Source organism: Delphinapterus leucas, chromosome 19, assembly GCF_059928025.1.
Source record: "Delphinapterus leucas isolate spDelLeu-1000000601 "Yukka" chromosome 19, BTC_Dleu_Yukka2, whole genome shotgun sequence".
Lineage (NCBI taxonomy): Eukaryota > Metazoa > Chordata > Mammalia > Artiodactyla > Monodontidae > Delphinapterus > Delphinapterus leucas.
In genome coordinates this window covers 48,367,963-48,386,083 of record NC_143147.1, presented here as the reverse complement: position 1 = coordinate 48,386,083, position 18,121 = coordinate 48,367,963, and the positions used below count along the sequence as shown (strand labels likewise).

General features: G+C 37.1%; 1 protein-coding gene across 9 annotated transcripts in view; it reads left to right on the top strand.

The window, feature by feature from the left end:
* The window catches only part of NPEPPS (aminopeptidase puromycin sensitive), a 96,231-nt gene that overhangs the window by 74,331 nt on the left and 3,779 nt on the right, over window positions 1–18,121 (top strand). For 8 of the 9 annotated variants that reach the window (XM_089901162.1, XM_089901160.1, XM_022557709.3 and 5 more), the window contains 7 exons: window positions 1,502–1,611; window positions 3,973–4,036; window positions 6,413–6,552; window positions 8,380–8,514; window positions 9,768–9,987; window positions 13,991–14,133; window positions 15,274–15,330. In XM_089901162.1, coding sequence (XP_089757288.1) covers window positions 1,502–1,611; window positions 3,973–4,036; window positions 6,413–6,552; window positions 8,380–8,514; window positions 9,768–9,987; window positions 13,991–14,133; window positions 15,274–15,330 — 869 coding nt within the window. Of the gene's footprint in view, window positions 1–1,501; window positions 1,612–3,972; window positions 4,037–6,412; window positions 6,553–8,379; window positions 8,515–9,767; window positions 9,988–13,990; window positions 14,134–15,273; window positions 15,331–17,077; window positions 17,261–18,121 lie in introns of all 9 variants that reach the window. The other variant, XR_016388992.1, reaches the window with a different exon arrangement.

Sequence of the window (18,121 nt, the reverse complement as noted above, 5' to 3'; positions counted from 1 at the left end):
GAACTACAGATTTTCAATGAAGTAAATTCTTAAGATTTTATGATGGTCTATTAGATATTAGAGTCAAAAGGAAGAATAAAGGTGTAATAGTTGATTGACTATGAAGCTGAGTTCCTTAGTGAACAAAAATAGTTTAAAATACAAGATTTGTGTAATGTCATTAGTATAGGTCTGGGGTGGGTCCTGAGAGTCTGCATTTCTAACAGACTCCCAGGTGAAGCCAGTGCTACTAGTTCATGGACCGTACTTTAGCTTACCAAAGTGTAACTGGTACAGGGTGTACCATGTAACTTTTTTTGGTTTGTTTTTGTTACTTATGAAAGACAATTGGCAGTTCAAACACATTCCCGTTAATCATCCATGGTTTTTATCCTCTTGTAGCAGTTGTAGTGCTCTCTGTCTACTGTCTCCGCCCCGCCCTTAATTTATGCTTTCTTAATCTCTGCCCTGGAATTCACTACTAATTTACTACTTGCCTTGTCCCACTCTCTTCAGTTTCATCTCTCACTCTGAGGCTAGCTAGGGTTATCTTTCTAAAGTGAATATCTAATTACATCACCCTACTGATTAAAAACACTTGAGATGCCACATACCTTTCACGATAAAGTCTATACTTCTTTGTTAGCCATACAGTCTTGAACAGTTCAACCCCTGCCTACTTTTTTAGCCTCATGGCCTGTTGCTCCCACACATGCGCCTCTGTCTTCAGCTTATTGAACGTATTGCTGTACTGACATTTTCTGTCATTTCTTATACTTTCCTCTTTTTTTTTTTGGCCGTGCTGCACGGCTTATGGGATCTTAGTTCCCTGACCAGGGATCGAACCCGGGCCCACGGCAGTGAAAGCTCAGAGGCCTAACCATTGGACCGCCGGCGAATTCCTTTTTATTTTCCTCTTTGTACCTTTATTCTGTCTACCTGGAATGCTCTTTTTCCCACTGTCTAATGAACAACTCCTCTTCAAGCTGCAGACCAAAAGTATACCTCTTGTGAAGCCTTTATTCTTTGGATTTTTCTTTCTCTGTTCTTGCCCCTGTTATAGTATGTACCACATTGTACTGTTGTTTTGCTTATTCTACCACCAAAGTTGTTTGACCATATGGGTCAAAAACAGCATCAGCATTGAGTATTTTTTAACTTCTGTTAATTGAATGGGTATAATAGTTTTAAGTTTGTGAATGATTGTTTAGTAGTGACCTTGAATATGTTTCCATTTGTTTGTTTCTGTTTCTTCTTGTTTGAACTCACCTGTTTGTCTTTTGTTTATAACTTGTAATTTTTTAATAAACTGGAACAGTTAAGAACATCTTAGAATATAAGACCATAGAGTTCACTTAATGGGAAGGCAAGGGGAACGTTAATTTGGCCCACTGTTCCTGAACCTGAAAGAACCACAAAATTGGTCAGTGTTGCAGTGTCAAGAGTTATATAAAATTTCTGGTTTGTTTAGGAAAATAAAAATGGAAACATTTTAGATTTTCATTGTTTGTATATCTTCTAGAGGATCTCTGGGAAAGTTTAGAAAATGCCAGTGGTAAACCTATAGCCGCTGTGATGAATACCTGGACCAAACAAATGGGATTCCCTCTCATTTATGTGGAAGCGGAACAGGTAAACTTATAAAAAGTCCTTCAGTTTTTCTGATATTGTATTAAATGAAATTCAGTCAGTGTTATCAAATTTGCTTTTCTGTCCTTTAAGTATTCTAGGTAAGATTTAAGCCAGCCCTTATACTCTTTTCTCAATGATTTATTATGTCTATACCAAACAATTTACCCCCATGTCTTTAAAATTATACATGCTTATGGTAGAAAACAAAATATTGTCTGCCCTTACTGTCCCCAAGGAAAACACTGTAACCTTGTTGATATAGTTCTAAAATCACCAAATGAGGTTTATTCTGAGAATGCAAGGTTGGTTTAATATTAAAAAACAGTCAATGTATTGACTCATAGTCACTACATTAACAGAATCAAATTAGAAAAACCACATAATGACCTCACCTGTTGCATAAAAAGGATTTGGTAAAATTCAACACCTGTTTATAATATCATTCTTTAAAATCAGGGGTTTTTTTGTTTTGTTTTTTTTGTTTTTTGCAGTACGCGGGCCTCTCACCGCTGCAGCCTCTCCCGTTGCGGAGCACAGGCTCCGGACGCGCAGGCTCAGTGGCCATGGCTCACGGGCCCAGCCGCTCCGCGGCATGTGGGATCCTCCCGGACCGGGGCATGAACCCGCGTCCCCTGCATCGGCAGGCGGACTCCCAACCACTGCGCCACCAGGGAAGCCCTAAAATTAGTTTTTAATGTTGGATGGCATTGTGATTTTGATTAGAATTGCATTCATATTAGTTGAACTGTTATCTGAATTCAGACAGGTGTAGTTCAAAATGAGTTGTCCTCCAACAGTACTGAGAATTACACATCAACCTATAATGCATACCAGAAAGTTTGTCTTAACTTAGTTTAATTGTATGAAACTATGAAATCATTCTCTTAAATTTCTTTGCCATGGTTTTATAAGCTGCATAGGGAATTAATTCCATTCTTTTTTAGGGAGGAGGATTCATAGCTCTTTTTTAGGTATGTGTTTGTCCTTGTGGTTCTGCATTGTCCATGAAGCTAATATTTTACAAAGGCTCAATGTGGCAATAAAGTATATACATTGGAGAACCTCTCAGTTAGATTGGCTGCAAGCATTTGAAAAGGCAATTTAGAGAACACAATTAATCATATTTGGTGAGAAAGGATATCTAAAACTTTAGTGAGCTATCATTGTGACCATTCTGTTTCTTTCTAGTTTATCAGAAGAGAGGACACTAATACCCCACCTCCTCCCAATGTTACTGAGACTCAGCGAACTTTTCCATCAAGCTACTTTCAAGATCTTACTTTTTCTCTGCATTTTTTTTTGTCTCCAAGCACAGCCAAATTAATCCTCCATTTTACATTACAATAAAAAGCCTGTCTATGGCTCAGTTCTTTTACAAATAGGAGAACTCTGCAACATTGTATCTTGATTATGATCTGTATCTCACTTTATATTCCCTAAATTGAAATACTTTTGCTTTATTTCTGAATCAATTTAAAAGTCACCTAATAACTTTTTCAAGGAAATCTATGTGATACATAATTAATCAGTGATGTAGTATCCGTATTTAAGTTCATTAGTAGTTTCTTTATGGCATCAAAGTGGCCATTGCTTCCTCACTCAAATTTTTTAGTTTTTCATTTCTGTCTCTTGCAGTTTATAGTTTATCCCTTTATAAAGGTCATTGACCCAATTTAGTGTTTGATTTAAGTGATCTTAAAATTGTTTTATCTTGCATTATTTAAAATGTCTAGGGCCTAGTAACAAATGATAACTAAATAAAAGATTGCATATTGTTGAAGTAGTTTTTTAAAAATATGTACTTGCCTTTGTTGCTTCTGGCTTTTTAGTTTTTTGCAGTACCTCTCCCCGACTTTTTTTTGTGTTTCATTGCAAAGCTCATCCTTTGAAACAAGGTGTGTGCTGCTTTCATGTTTGTCAGTTGTTCTAAAAATGACTTTGGATTCTGAATTCAGAATTTGAATTCTGAATATTGAGTCCCCATGCTAATTTAATGTTGCCACTTTTTGGAAGTAGAAAAGGCTGAAGACATAACCTTCCTCCATAAAGGTTAACTATGTATCCTTTTTGAAAACGTTAACACTTTGAAGTTCTTATCTGGATACATATCTCTTCACATGAGCAATATTTCATAGCACCTGGCCTTTAATTTTTAGAGTATTGTTATTTTGAGGCCTTAATGCGAAATAGTGACTTTTCTACCATTCTGTAGTATCATGCTCTTTATCACCATTGCATTTTGTATATTCAGGAGCCATTTGGCTATATGGTTTCACCTCTACTTTGTCACAGAGATGTCGTCCCCTCCAAAAAAAAAAGTGTTGTTGCTACTACAGCCTTTATTTTGTTTTGCTTCTTTAGATAGAAGATGACAGACTACTGAGGTTGTCCCAAAGGAAGTTCTGTGCCAGTGGACCATATGTTGGTAAGCAAATGGCTATGAGTGGGAGCTGATCAGTGAGTTTGGATACCATACCATAGTGTTCCAACTAATAAGAAATAATTATCCATTTAAAAATATTTTTAATAGAATTAAACAGAAACAAGGTAATGGTAATAGAATAAAAACGAAATCTAGGAAATCAAAACAGGAGATTCATGGGGTATTTGTAGTATTGTCATATTCTTAGATTTTTGAAAGTCCATGTCTCTGTGTGTTATTGGGGGCTGTAATGAATGAAGAAGTATAGGAACACTCAAGAAGTGATGTCTCTAACCTTAATCCCTAAAAGAAGACTTGGTATGCATTTGTGTACTAAGTCTTATGCACTCGTGTGCTAAGTACATTTGGTATATTTGTGTACCAAGTGTATACATTGTGGCTAATTTTTTTTTTTTTAATTCTTGGGCATAGTAAGTAACTAAGCAAATAAATAAAGCCCAATGATTATTTAGGTTTATTATGTACCAGTCATTGTGCTAAGCACTATAACTGACCCTTATTTTATACTCTCAGCAACCCTATTAGGTAGGTCATATTATTTCTGTTTACAAATAGGGAAGCTGAGGCATAGCTAACTAAGTTAAATTGTGCAAGATAACCTGTATAATAAGTCAAAGAGTAGGAATTCAAACAAAATAGTTGGATTATATAAGTTTATAATCCTTAAGTTTATGCCCTTAACTATCATTCAGCTCTGCTTTTTCAAGTATTTCTATATGACATTAGACTTTTCTGTTGTTGTTTAATTATTTTCGGCTGTGTTGGGTCTTCGTTGCTGCACATGGGCTTTCTCTAGTTGTGGTAAGTGGGAGCTACTCTTTGTTGCGGTGCGTGGACTTCTCACTGCAGTGGCTTCTCTTGTTGCAGAGCACGGGCTCTAGGCACGTGGTCTTCAGTAGATGTGGCACTTGGGCTCAGTAGTTGTGGCTTGCGGGCTGTAGAGTGCAGGCTCAGTAGTTGTGGCGCACGGGCTTAGTTGCTCCACGGCGTGTGGGATCTTCCTGAACCAGGGCTCAAACCAGTGTCCCCTGCATTGTCAGGTGGATTCTTAACCACTGCATCACCAGGGAAGCCCGACAATAGACTCTTTTACCCAGGGAATGAAAGATGAATTGAAAAATCAAGAAGTAAACTGTTTTCCTGCACCTTTCTCACTTCCTTTAAAATAGTAGTTCCCAACAGGGGGAAGGGTGTATCAGAATCACCAATGCCTTTTCATGTTCCACCCACCAAATGATGATGCACTCTACTAGGTTTAAGAGGTACAGCCTTCAACCCTTAGTCTTAGCATTGAGAGTTACTCTTAATAAATATGTCTGACAAGTGAGGTGACATGTTTATTATCTAAATAAATAGTGTCACAGTTGCTGTTTTCTGCACATATCTGCAATCTGCACTGTAGGACTGACAGGTTTTGCAGGTCTTTCCAATACTCTGTGACCACTCGAGGCATTATTAAAACCTGAATTATCCCAGTGTCAGGAGGGAATTTTCATTTGTGGTTTAGCCTGATAGCATAAAGCTGTATAATTTATTAAGATAGTTTCATTAATGTACTGGGCAATGACTCTCTTTTGTTTGGCATCTTAATGCAAAATCTGTTTTGCTGTATAGTACCTAAGAGAGTGTATGTATTTGCCTTACAAAAGCTTTGGCTTTTAGATGTGACTCCTCAGTGTTCGAATCCAGCAGCTCCCAAGGTGTATCCTATCTGTTGCAGAAATAGAATCAGCCCTTCAGTTTCTCAGCAGTGTATATACCTGTTAAGAATTGCACCTTAGAATTTGTTGTTGTTGTTGTTGTTGTACGCAAGCCTCTCACTGCTGTGGCCTCTCCTGTTGCGGAGCACAGGCTCCGGACGCAGCTCACAGGCCCAGCCGCTCCGCAGCATGTAGGGATCTTCCCGCACCGGGGCACAAACCCGTGTCCCCTGCATCGGCAGGCGGACTCTCAACCACTGCGCCACCAGGGAAGCCCTGCACCTTAGAATTTGTTTTTAAGTGCTATGAGAGAGTTTTAACCCACTCGAAATGTCTCTTATTAGTAAAATCATTATTTCTTTTGCTCTGAAAAGGGAAAACAACAATTAAATTAAAATTGTTGTATTTGTGATTCTACAAGTAAACACAGTGTTCTCTTTTTTATAGGCTATTGTGATTTCATTAGTAAATTCTCTCTTCCTTATTATTATTCAGGTTACCTGGAAGAGTTCATGTACCATTAAAAATGAGCTATTGGCTTAACAATTGGATTCAAACCCATGCATGGGACACCACTCCTCTCTCTCTACTTTACCTTCTATTTCTCCCAGTGAGAAATTATTTTTCAAGTTTCCTCTTTCTTCTTCTCTTGCTTAAGGAGAAGACTGTCCCCAGTGGATGGTTCCTATCACAATCTCTACTAGTGAAGATTCCAGCCATGCCAAAATGAAGATTCTCATGGACAAGCCAGAGATGAATGTAGTTTTAAAAGATGTCAAACCAGACCAATGGGTGAAGGTGAGTCCAGAAATGACATGGCCATTTTTATCTTACCTAAATTGATTTATTTCTTTCATTTCCTTTATTCATTTTATGGCTGGCTCTAAATTCTACTGCTTCATTTTGGACTAGGACTTGAAAAGAAAAAAACATTTCTGAACTTTCTTGTGTGAAATTTAGGGCCAACTTTCAAATAATATTGTCTAGATATTTGCCTTTATGTCAGGTAAGGGAGTGGTCAATAAGCAGTTACAAAGGGATAGGATTAAACAGGAAAAAACTAGTAGTCTATGTATAAAGTCACATTAACCAAAACATTTGTAGTCTTGCAACTTCAAACTGCCCTGTCATTGTAATGACATGTTAACTTCAGTGATGTGTTGTCATTGTGCATGTACAACTATAATCAAGTGAGATCAGACATATAATAATCAGTTTGTGTCACTGAAATGTGAAATTACTTTTAGCTGGTGTTTTAAAGCCATTTCACAACACTAAGAGTCAGTAAATATTATTTTTCATTATTCTGTACTCTGCCTTTCATAATGAAAGTATCTGTTACAGACTTTTCTCCCAATTATAGGTTCCTAATAGGAATTATACATTGTCTCAGGCTTTTGTGCTTGCAGAACTATTTCTCCCTCTGTTTTAATTTTTTAAATATATTTTTATAATATACCCAGTGGAATACTATATTACCATTTGAAATTACATTCTGGAACATATGTAGCAATATGAAATTTTTCTTATAAGAAAAAACACTATGATTGTAATTAGGTAAATAAAGGTGTTATTCCTACAGTAAAAGATAAAGGGAATCAATAAAATAATTACTGTATTAGAAATGTGAAGTGACTTAAATATATATAAATAGTAAAATATTTATATCTTTTTAAAAAAATTAATTTATTTAATTTTGGCTGTGTTGGGTCTTCGTTGCTGTGCGTGGGCTTTCTTTAGTTGCAGCGAGTGAGGGCTACTCTTCGTTGCAGTGTGTGGGCTTCTCATTGCGGTGGCTTCCCTTGTTGCAGAGCAGGGGCTCTAGGCACACGGGCTTTAGTAGTTGTGGCACGCGGGCTCAGTAGCTGGGGCTCACAGGCTCTAGAGCTGTGGCGCACAGGCTTAGTTGCTCTGAGGCATGTGGGATCTTCCCGGTCCAGGGCTCGAACCCGTGTCCCCTGCATTGGCAGGCGGATTCTTAACCACTGCACCACCAGGGAAGCCCAAAATATTTATATCTTATACTGTCATTTTATCATTAAAATACTTTGCATATAAATATTATCAAAAATATTTTTGACTGTTGGTAAATAGCCTATAGAAAATAATGATAGTCAATGATTACCTCACTCCAAAAATCATATGAAATTGCCTTTTAACTCCATGTAATTCTTTAAAATCTAGGACCTGACAGTTGTTATTCTATTGAGGCTCTGGGCTCATTAGATCAGTATTTGTAAAGGTTTAGTCTTCCTCAGAGATTTTATTGTCCAAGTATTTTTATTTTGTAGTAAATGTTTTCTGTAAACTGAAAACCATTCACTGAAATTAGAAATAGAAACTTAGCCGCATTATATCTTCCTTTTCAGCCATGTTCTTTTCACTGTCGCTCACTTTGCCTCCCACTATGCCAAGTTTCTGTTTTCTTTTGCCTCTGTATTCATCTTTGACAACTGATTACTATCTTTATATGTTGTTTCATTTTAATACTTTGTCTGTTAGCATAAATGATCTTTGTTGTTTTTCATCCAGATATACTAAAACTAGAACTTCTTTCATACCAGAAAAAATTGATTTAAAAAATAAATGCAGCTCCTTAATAATACCTGTTGTATATCTTTTCAGTTAAACCTGGGAACAGTTGGGTTTTATCGGACCCAATACAGCTCAGCCATGCTGGAAAGTTTATTACCAGGCATTCGTGACCTTTCTCTGCCCCCTGTGGATCGACTTGGATTACAGAATGACCTCTTCTCCTTGGTGAGCCTCCAGTAGTATGATGGATTTTGTTGATTAAAGGATTTTGTTTTTCCTGGAGTGCCTGACTGAAACATAACTAGAAGAATATATTTCTTCCTGAAGGTTGAACGCCTTTAGTACCAAAGCAAATGACTAATTATTAATTAACATGACAAGATTGAACCTATATAATTTACCAGAAACAAATCTCATTTTATTACTCCTAAGCCAGCTTTTTGCAACTATACTTAAACTATCCTTTGTAAGGCGAAAATTCTTTTCAACACACATAGATATGAACCTTGAAGAAATTTCTCTACTTATGTAGTTTTTAAAAATAATTCAGAGTGATTTATATTTTTCTAAAATAGTGGTTGTACTTTGCAGGGAAAGTCTAGTAGAATTTTTTAACATTCCGTTACTATTCAAATTATAATATCCCATTAGCTTTAGAATTATATTTATATTTAGCTTTGTTCCAGAAAAAATTTTAGGGAGCAATTAGTAGTATTATCTTTATGACCCCAAAACATAGGTTAGATAATTTCTAGATGTCTCTGTGATAAAATTGTCAGATTCCTCCTAGTGTTCCTTTAATTGGACTTGAAATTTTCATTCCCCTCTGCAGTAACTGGTTTTGGATTCCTCCTTTGTATAAACACAGATTAGCATTGATGCACAAAACCTCACATCTGCTGATTTCATTGCTGAGAGAGACCTGTCCCAGGAGAGTGGTGTGTTTGTGCAGTTGGCTGCTGTAACAGAAGTTCTTTTTCCTAACTCTGTTAGTCAGTTCTGAAAGGACTGAATTTGTAGTGCCTTCCAGTTTGCCTTCTTTTAGAAATGAGTAAAGGACAGGCTGACGTTGACATAGTTTGCAGGTCTAGTTTTGAAAGCGCCTCTGTCAAAAACCAAAGCCCCAACTGTTTTTGCAACTTTTCTGAAAGTATGAAAATTTTCAAAATAAAAAACAATGCCAAGACCCTGGAAACTGAATAGCAATAGGACGTTAACTGTTTTCTTTCTTTTTCTAAATTGGTGGAATTCCAGCAATTTTTTAAAGTGGCTCTTCTATAAATAGCAAAAAAGTAAGGAGTGGTGTCATAATACAGTTTTTATTTTATAAAATTCTGTAGTAGTCTGAGCTTATATAGTCTAGTCTCTTCCTTAAGAGATGAGTAACTAGCAGAAGATAATGCCAAAAATACATGCTTGTGTTTTTTGTTTTGCTTTTGTTTGAAGACTAGATTAATTTATGTTTTTTCCTATCCCAGGCTCGAGCTGGAATCATTAGCACTGTAGAGGTTCTAAAAGTCATGGAGGCTTTTGTGAATGAGCCCAATTATACTGTATGGAGCGACCTGAGCTGTAACCTGGGGATTCTCTCAACTCTCTTGTCCCACACAGACTTCTATGAGGAAATCCAGGAGTTTGTGAAAGATGTCTTTTCACCTATAGGGGAGAGACTGGGCTGGGACCCCAAGCCTGGAGAAGGTAATGGATGTACTGAATGGGGAAAGAATTGATCAGAAATTGGTCTTTTTCTTACTCAGCTGTGGTTAACAATAACAATAGCATCATCTTTGTGTCTGCTGGATGTTACTGTGTATTCAGCTAACTAGAAAGTAAGACTTAGGACTTTTAAGCCTCCTGGTGAAGTTATATAAAAACAGTGGTGGCTATGTGTATTTGTTGCTAAATATGATATATGCACAGAGCAAATGGTGGAAATAGAAGTCTTTCACAAAGTTCCAAAGGCCCATTTTTAGTAAAGAAAAGCTAAAGGGAATTCTGGATTATTTTATTTATTATTTTACCATAAATACCAGGCACCTTATGTACAGCTTGAAAAGGTGTTGAGAGACACAGGGGCCAGTTTTCTGAATTAAAGGAGTTATTTGCTTTCTACATGTATCCTCTCCTCTTTATTTCTGTAATCCTGTATTTACTCTTTTGCTGTCATTTAAATGTTGGGAATAGTGATTACAGGGCTTTAAATATAATTATTTTCTACCATATGCTAATAACTGAAGGTGGTATTTCCTCCTGCCCTTCTTATTCTGGCAGTCTTTTACAATAAGAACAATAGTAATAATTATCTAGAGCTCTATGTCTTACTTTTATTGATTCAACAAATATTTATGTACCCAGTAAATGCCAGGTACCATACTAGGAGCTGGTGGTATAACAGTGAACAAAAAATCACCCTGTGTGGCTTACATTCTAGTGGAAGACACAGCAAACAGTTCAATAGATAATATTTTAGGTGGCAGCAAGTATCATGAAGAAAAATAAAGTTAGGTAGGGTAGATCAGGAGTAAAAGGAGTAGTAAGCCACTATTTTATGGAGAGTGGACAGGAAAATGCAGGAAAACTAGTGAGGTGATATTTGAGCGTAAGCAGAGACCTGTAGGAGAGAACTGTGAGGATATCTAGTGGGAAAATGGTCCAAACAGGAAACAGCAGGTACAAAAGACCTGAGGCAGAGGCATGCTTACATGTTCAAGGAATAACAAGGAGGCTGGTAAAGTCAGGACAGAGAAACTGAGGGAGAGAGGAGGGTGGAAGCATATCAGCTCCTATAGAACCCGTGGGACTTTCACATTTAGTGGTATGAGCAACTCATTTGAGAGTTTAAAGCAGAGGAACATGACTTATTTACTCAGCTGTGTGAAGAACAGACTGTAGCAGGGGAGGCAAAAGAGGAAGCAGGGAGACAAGTTAGAAAGCTATTTCAGTAATCCAGTTAGGTGTTGGTTGCAGGTAGCACTTGTAGGTAGTAAATTCTGGGTATGTTTTGAAGGTAGAACTGAAAATACTTGGTGGTGGCCTGTGTGGTGGAGAGAAAGAGGGGAGTCATCAAATTTTGGCCTGAAGAACTGAAAGAGTGAAGTTACCATATACAGGGACGGGGAAGACTGCTGTAGAAGCAGATTTGGGTACAAAAGGGAATCAGCAGTTCGGTTTTGGACATCTTAAATTTGAGGTCCTTTTAGACATCCAAGTGGGGAGTCCCATGCCTAGAGGTCCAGGCTGAATAGATACATTTAACGCATAGATGGTATTTACAGCCATAAGATTGGATGAGGGCATGGTCAGTCCAAGATTTAGAGATTGGGTAGAAGAGGAGGAATCAGCAAGGGAGACTGACTGGACAATAAGGAAGGAGAGACAGGAGGGAGAGGAGTGTCCCAGAAGCCTTAAAGAAGCAGTAGAGAGGGAGAAGTGATCGTCTGTGACAAATGCTGCTCGAAGTCGGGCAGAATGGTGAAGAACTGATGATTGCGTTGGCCAAGTTCTGTGGCGTGGTGATGAACAACACCAGAAAGGGAAGAGAGGAGAAGGAGACAGCACTTTTAGACAACTTTTTAAAGGAGTTTTGCTAAAAAGAGGATCAGATAAAAGGGGATAGTCTGGAGAGAGATGTGAGGTCAAGGGGGCTTTTTTTTTTTTTAAAGTGGGAGACTTTATGTTTTTGTGCTGATGAAAATGATGCAGTAATAGAAAAATTCATGATGTGAAAGAGAGGTAATTGCTGGAGTGATGGCTGAATAATCGAGAGGAGTCAGGATCCATTGCACAAGTGGAGGAGTTGGCTTTAGGTAGGAATACAGCAGATCCATAAGAACAAGACAGGAAGTTATGGACACAGATGCAGGTAAATTGGTGGATGTTGCACTTTTCTTTCATGATGATAATATGTGAAACTTTGGGGGCTAAAAAATACCTTTTTGAAATAGGGAGAATGTCATTAGTTTCCCAGCTTTACAGATAGAAGAATCAGACATAGCAAAATAATAAAAATATTGCCTGTATCAACACAGCAAATCAGCACCAGAATTATAAATTGGTTCTTATAAGAACCTTCACTAGCGTCGTGTTATCTATTGATTTCTTATGGTTTTCTTAAATGTATTTTTTATGGAGTTACTATTTAAATATGGCAAATTGTGCATGTTCAATTCAGTGACTTGACAAATGCATACAACATCTCCATCACCACAGGAGGTTGCGCTCAGGCCACTTCCCAGTCCCTGCCACTCTACCCACCCCACCAACCCTCACATCCCCTGCAGGCAAACACTATTCTGACTTCTTTCACCCTAGATTAATATGGTCTCTTCTAGAACTTTATATAAATGGAATCATATTATATAGTCTATTCTTTTATCTGGCTTGCCTCACTCAGTATAATGTTCTAGAGATACATCCTTTTTACCGCTGAGTGCTATTTCATTGTATGAATATACCACAATTTATTTGTCCATTGTGCTGTTGCAGTCCATCAGTTTGTATGCTAGGTTAACTATTTTTTTTTGAGGTATAATCAATATACCACAAAATGCACTCTTTTAAATATACAATTCAGTCTTTTTTCACAGTGTTGTACAACCACCAGCACTATCTAATTCCAGAACAATTTCTTTACCCTCAAAAGAAACTCCATACCCATTGGCAGTCACTCTGTATTCCCTGGCAACTCAGTCCCAGGCAGCCACTAATCTGCTGTCTCATGGATTTGTCTGTTCTGGCATTTCATATAAATGGAATCATACCCTGTGTGGCCTTTATATTTGGCTTCTTTCATTTAGTATGTTTTCAAGGTTCATCCATGTTGCAGCATGTATCAGTACTTCATTTCCTTTTATAGTCAAATAATATTCCATTGTATTATATGGATATACCACATTTTCTTTGTTCATTTATCAGTTTATGTATGTTTGGATTGTTTCTACTTTTTGACTGTTAGGAATACTGTTATGAACATATGTATACAAGTTTTTGTATAGACAAATACTTTCATTTCTCTTGGGTATATACTGAAGAGTGGAATTGCTGGGTCATACGGTAACTCTGTGTTTAACCTTTTGAGGAATTGCTGGACTGTTTTTCAAAGTGGCCACACCATTTTACATTCCTACCAGCAATGTATGAGGTTTCTAATTTCTCCCCATCCTTGCCAACACTTGTTATTGTCTCTTTTATTCTAGCCATCCTAATCGGTGTGAAGTGGTATCTTGTGGTTTTGTTTTGCATTTCCCTAATGGCCAGTGATAGCTTATTGGCCATCTGCATATCTTTGGAGTAATCTATCAGATTCTGATTTAAAAAATCTAAGATTTCAATGTACCCAGGATACTAGTTCTATATGTGACCTTTCTCTAAATCTTGGGTCAAAATTGCATGATCTAAGTCTGTTCCTTTCACACATAATTCTTATTAGTGTAATTACCTAGATGGAGTGAACATTTAGTAAATCAAGTTGGCATTGTAACTATAGACAGAGGCATCATATTTGCTTGTCCAGTGTGTTAAGTACTTCATTTCATTCTTATTTGATAAATTTAAATCAAGTGTTCTCTCGAGTACTAAGGTAATTGATCTTGTTTGTTCAAGACTGTAGACATGGTATAACACAATTATAAGATATCCAGGTGGCATATTTGTAAAAATAAGCTTTTTAAGTAGTTCTATATCTCTTTTACTTCTCAATCAGGTCATCTCGATGCACTCCTGAGGGGCTTGGTTCTGGGAAAACTAGGGAAGGCAGGACATAAGGCAACGTTAGAAGAAGCCCGTCGTCGGTTTAAGGACCATGTGGAAGGGAAACAGATTCTCTCCGCTGATTTGAGGAGTCCGGTAGGTTTTCATAATAAAGTACCTTGATTTCTAGGTGACTTCATCATTCTGTGTAGTGTGGAATGTATTTAATAGTAACCAAAAATGACCTAAGTATTGACTCACAAATCATGTCTGATTCTTTTCTTTATTTTTTTCCTTTATTTATTTATTTATTTTTCTTATTTTTTTTAACTTTTTGGCTGTGTTGAGTCTTACTTGCGGCATACGGGATCTTCACTGAGGCACACAGTCTCTTCATTGCAGCACTCAGGCTTCTCTCTAGTTGTGGCATGCGGGTTTTCTCTCTCTAGTTGTGGCACGGGGGCTCCAGAACACGTGGGCTCTGTAGTTTGCAGCAGACTGGCTCCTTCGTTGACGCACGCGAGCTCAGTAGTTGTGGCACACAGGCATCTAACCTGCGTCTCCTGCATTGCAAGGCGGATTCTTTCCCACTGGACCACCAGGGAAGTCCCCTGATTCTTTTATTGTTTTAAGATATTTTATTACAAATTTTTTTTTTTTTTGGCTTTACATGGGCTTTCTCTAGCTGCGGCGAGCTGGGATTACTCTTTGTTATGGTGCGCAGGCTTCTCATTGTGGTGGCTTCTCTTGTTGCGGAGCATGGGCTCTGGGCGCACAGGCTTAGTAGTTGTGGTGCATGGGCTCAGTAGTTGTGACTCGTGGGCTCTAGAGCATAGGCTCAGTAGTTGTGGTGCACAGGCTTAGTTGCTCCGCGGCATGTGGGGTCTTCCCAGACCAGGGATCGAACCTGTGTCCCCCTCCGTTGGCAGGCAGATTCTTAACCACTGTGACCAGGGAAGTCCCTCCTGATTCTTTCAATATACACCACTTATGAGTTCTGTAGGCAGCTTCTCATTGATGTCAAGCTTCTCAGTCTGCACTAGGGTACTGAAAGGTGATTGACTATCCGTGCACATTCTCCTGAAAGACTGGTGTGTTCTGCTGTTACTTACTACCTGCCATCTACCTTTCTGGTTGTTCATGTGGGCTCTTAGATCCTTGCCACAATTTGTATTAATATGTAATATCCACACAATTTTTTTTGACTTGCTTTCTGTCTTTTCTTAACGTTAGAATATTTGGAACAAGATACATTTAATCAGATGCCTTCTTTTCTGTTCCTGTATTCTCTTGTAGGTCTATCTGACTGTTTTGAAGCATGGTGATGGCACTACCTTAGACATTATGCTGAAGGTGAGTAAATTTAGAAAGGGCTCCCATTTTCTGCTTTTTAAGTTGAATTGACATAGAGAGTATGAGCTTGAGTGGTTAAAAAAAAGTCCTGGCAAAAGAAATACATGCTGATATGCATACTGTAGACATGCAAATATTAGGAAACTGTGGGAGAAATATATAATATCTGTTTATCTGTACTACCAATACAAGTGCCAAAAGTCATCTAATTTTTTCATTTTTTTTTTACTCACGAATTTATGCATCTTAAATCTTAATACCGAAATGTTAATTTTGATTAAAAAGTCAAGTTCTTAAAACTTTTCCCATCAATGCAAATTTACTTGGGGTTCTGCCCATTTTATACAAAAGGTTTGTTTCTGTGCTTAGAAAAGGGATAGATGATTAGGTGTCTCAAGGGTTTGGTCTATGCCAGTGCCTCTTATGAATGGACAGGAAATTAATTCACTTGCTTTCACAGCCTCTGTAGTTTCCCAGGGTGGTTGGCATATAATTAAACTCCAACTTAGAAAAATATAGGTAAAACTTTCCATGTCCTTATAATGGCAGTGATCTGTTTGAAAGTCCTAATGCTGTGGAACAAATGCTATCTCCAGTCCTTGTCCATGCAGTTATTAGTCTAAGAAATAACTTGACAATCTGGTTGTATTAGAGGTGGAGAGAGCTGATTCTACTTATTACCATTAAATAAAATGTGCAAAATGTGCCTAAATACCCAAATCATCTATCAGACCCATTCATTAAATGATCTGCACTTAGGGAGACAAACAGCATAGGAATGGGATGTGCTTTAATACTTCTACCCTTAATCAGAATACTTTTCTTATCCCAAGTGGATCAGAATTGCAAATCTAATTTCTAGTATTTTAGTTCTAAACAAATCCTATTTAAATGATTAGAATGTTTTAAAATATATATATTATAAACTTTTTTAAAGAAACTACATCTCAAACTGTATTGCTTTAACTACTTATCTTGTATAAGGATTTCCTTTCTAATAACATAAAAAAAATACTTCGGGTTTACCTTTCAACTAAATGACATTAAGGTCCCTTCTCATTCTTAATATTCTGTGAACCTATGCACTATAAATCATGTATTTCTTTGCATATGAAATGAAGTACTTGGTATTTTTTGTCTATTCCATAAAGGTGTGGGAAAAATAGGGGTTCCGAAATTTTCATGAGAGGTACTGAGACATTTTCATGTCATGGCATATTTTTAAGCATTTATACTAGTATGTTTATTTAATAAATGTTTGCATCTAACACAAGGGAGCTCACAGTGATTCAGCTTTACTATGGAAAGAGCTCTAATGAAGGCAGAATCAGGGTTCTTCAAGAAACCAGTCAGGGGAGGTTGCACAGGGATGGATTGGGAGTTTAGCAAATGCAAACTGTTATTATGTATGTATAACTGAATCACTTGCTGTACATCAGAAACTAGCACAACAGTGTAAATCAACTATACTTCAATAAAATAAATTTAAAAAAAAGAAAGAAACCAGTTGATGAGAGATGAGGAATACAGTTTTCTGTTGGTAATTTAGGAATAATTAAGCAGGATAAGTAACTTTAATTCAAAGTGTATTTGAAATGTGGTGTTATGATGCCATCTAGTGGACTCCTGTAACAGGTTCTCCAGGGGGTGGGGTGGGGAATGCTTCCTAAAAGCCAGAGTTCAGACCTTGAGTATTAGAGCTGAAAAGGACCTTAGAAATCATCTGTCCACCCCACTCATTTTACAGATGGGGAAACTGAGACCCGGAGAGGTTAAGGACTTAGTCAAGATCACACAGCTAGTTAGAGGCAAAACTGGGACTAGAACCCAGGTCTTCTGACCTCCTATCTATTTTACTACACTGCTGCTCAAAAGAGTCCAAAGGAAAGGAAGAGGAAACTGGGAGCTGTGATGGGGTCTCCAGACACTGGTCAGTGTTAAATCTTCAGAGGGGAAAAAAGGTCAAGAGAGTCTATAAATTAAGTTGTCCTAGAGGAGTATCTCATATACATTTGTAGTTCTAATTTTAAAAAATATATAATAATATTTTGTTTCTAATTATGAAAAAAGATTTTGGTATACTCACTATGGAAGATTTAGAGACTAGAAAAGTATAAAGAAGAAAACAGAACTTACCTGTAACTTTAAAAATGTCACAAATATAGCATGTATAATATGATCTTATTCCTGATTTGGTTTTTCTTTATGCTTTTCTGTTTTCTTAATATTCTTCATTCAGCATGTGCTGCTTTTGCAGTTAAAAAATATGATGATCCCACTGATCAGAGACCATTATTATTGTTAATATTTTGATGTGTTTTCAAGTGTTTTTTCCCCTTCACATTAACTTTTTAAAAATTTAGAATCATTTTGCTTTGTCTCTCTTCTTTCATTTAATATATCAAGAGCATGTTTATGTCATCAAACATTCTTAAAATATTACTTTCAATAATGCATCTTATATTTTTCACTATTGTAAATAGTGAAAAATACTATAAATTGAAGTGGTATTAGTAATTATTATTTTGCTCATCTAACATAGAACATTAGTCAGACATCAATGAGTAAAGAATTTGGTCATGACAGGTTGACCCCTTAGATCTTGATGTTGAACTGCTTAGAACTGATGACAAGCTATTCATACAGTAAGCACTTACACCTAGTGTCTTACTATAGGGGCACACGACAAATTTAGTGCCCAAACATCTTGAAAAATATTCTTTTGTTAATTTCATATCCTGCAGTCTTAGCCAATGAGAATGTAGAGCAAAAGTTTCACCTTAATGGGGGG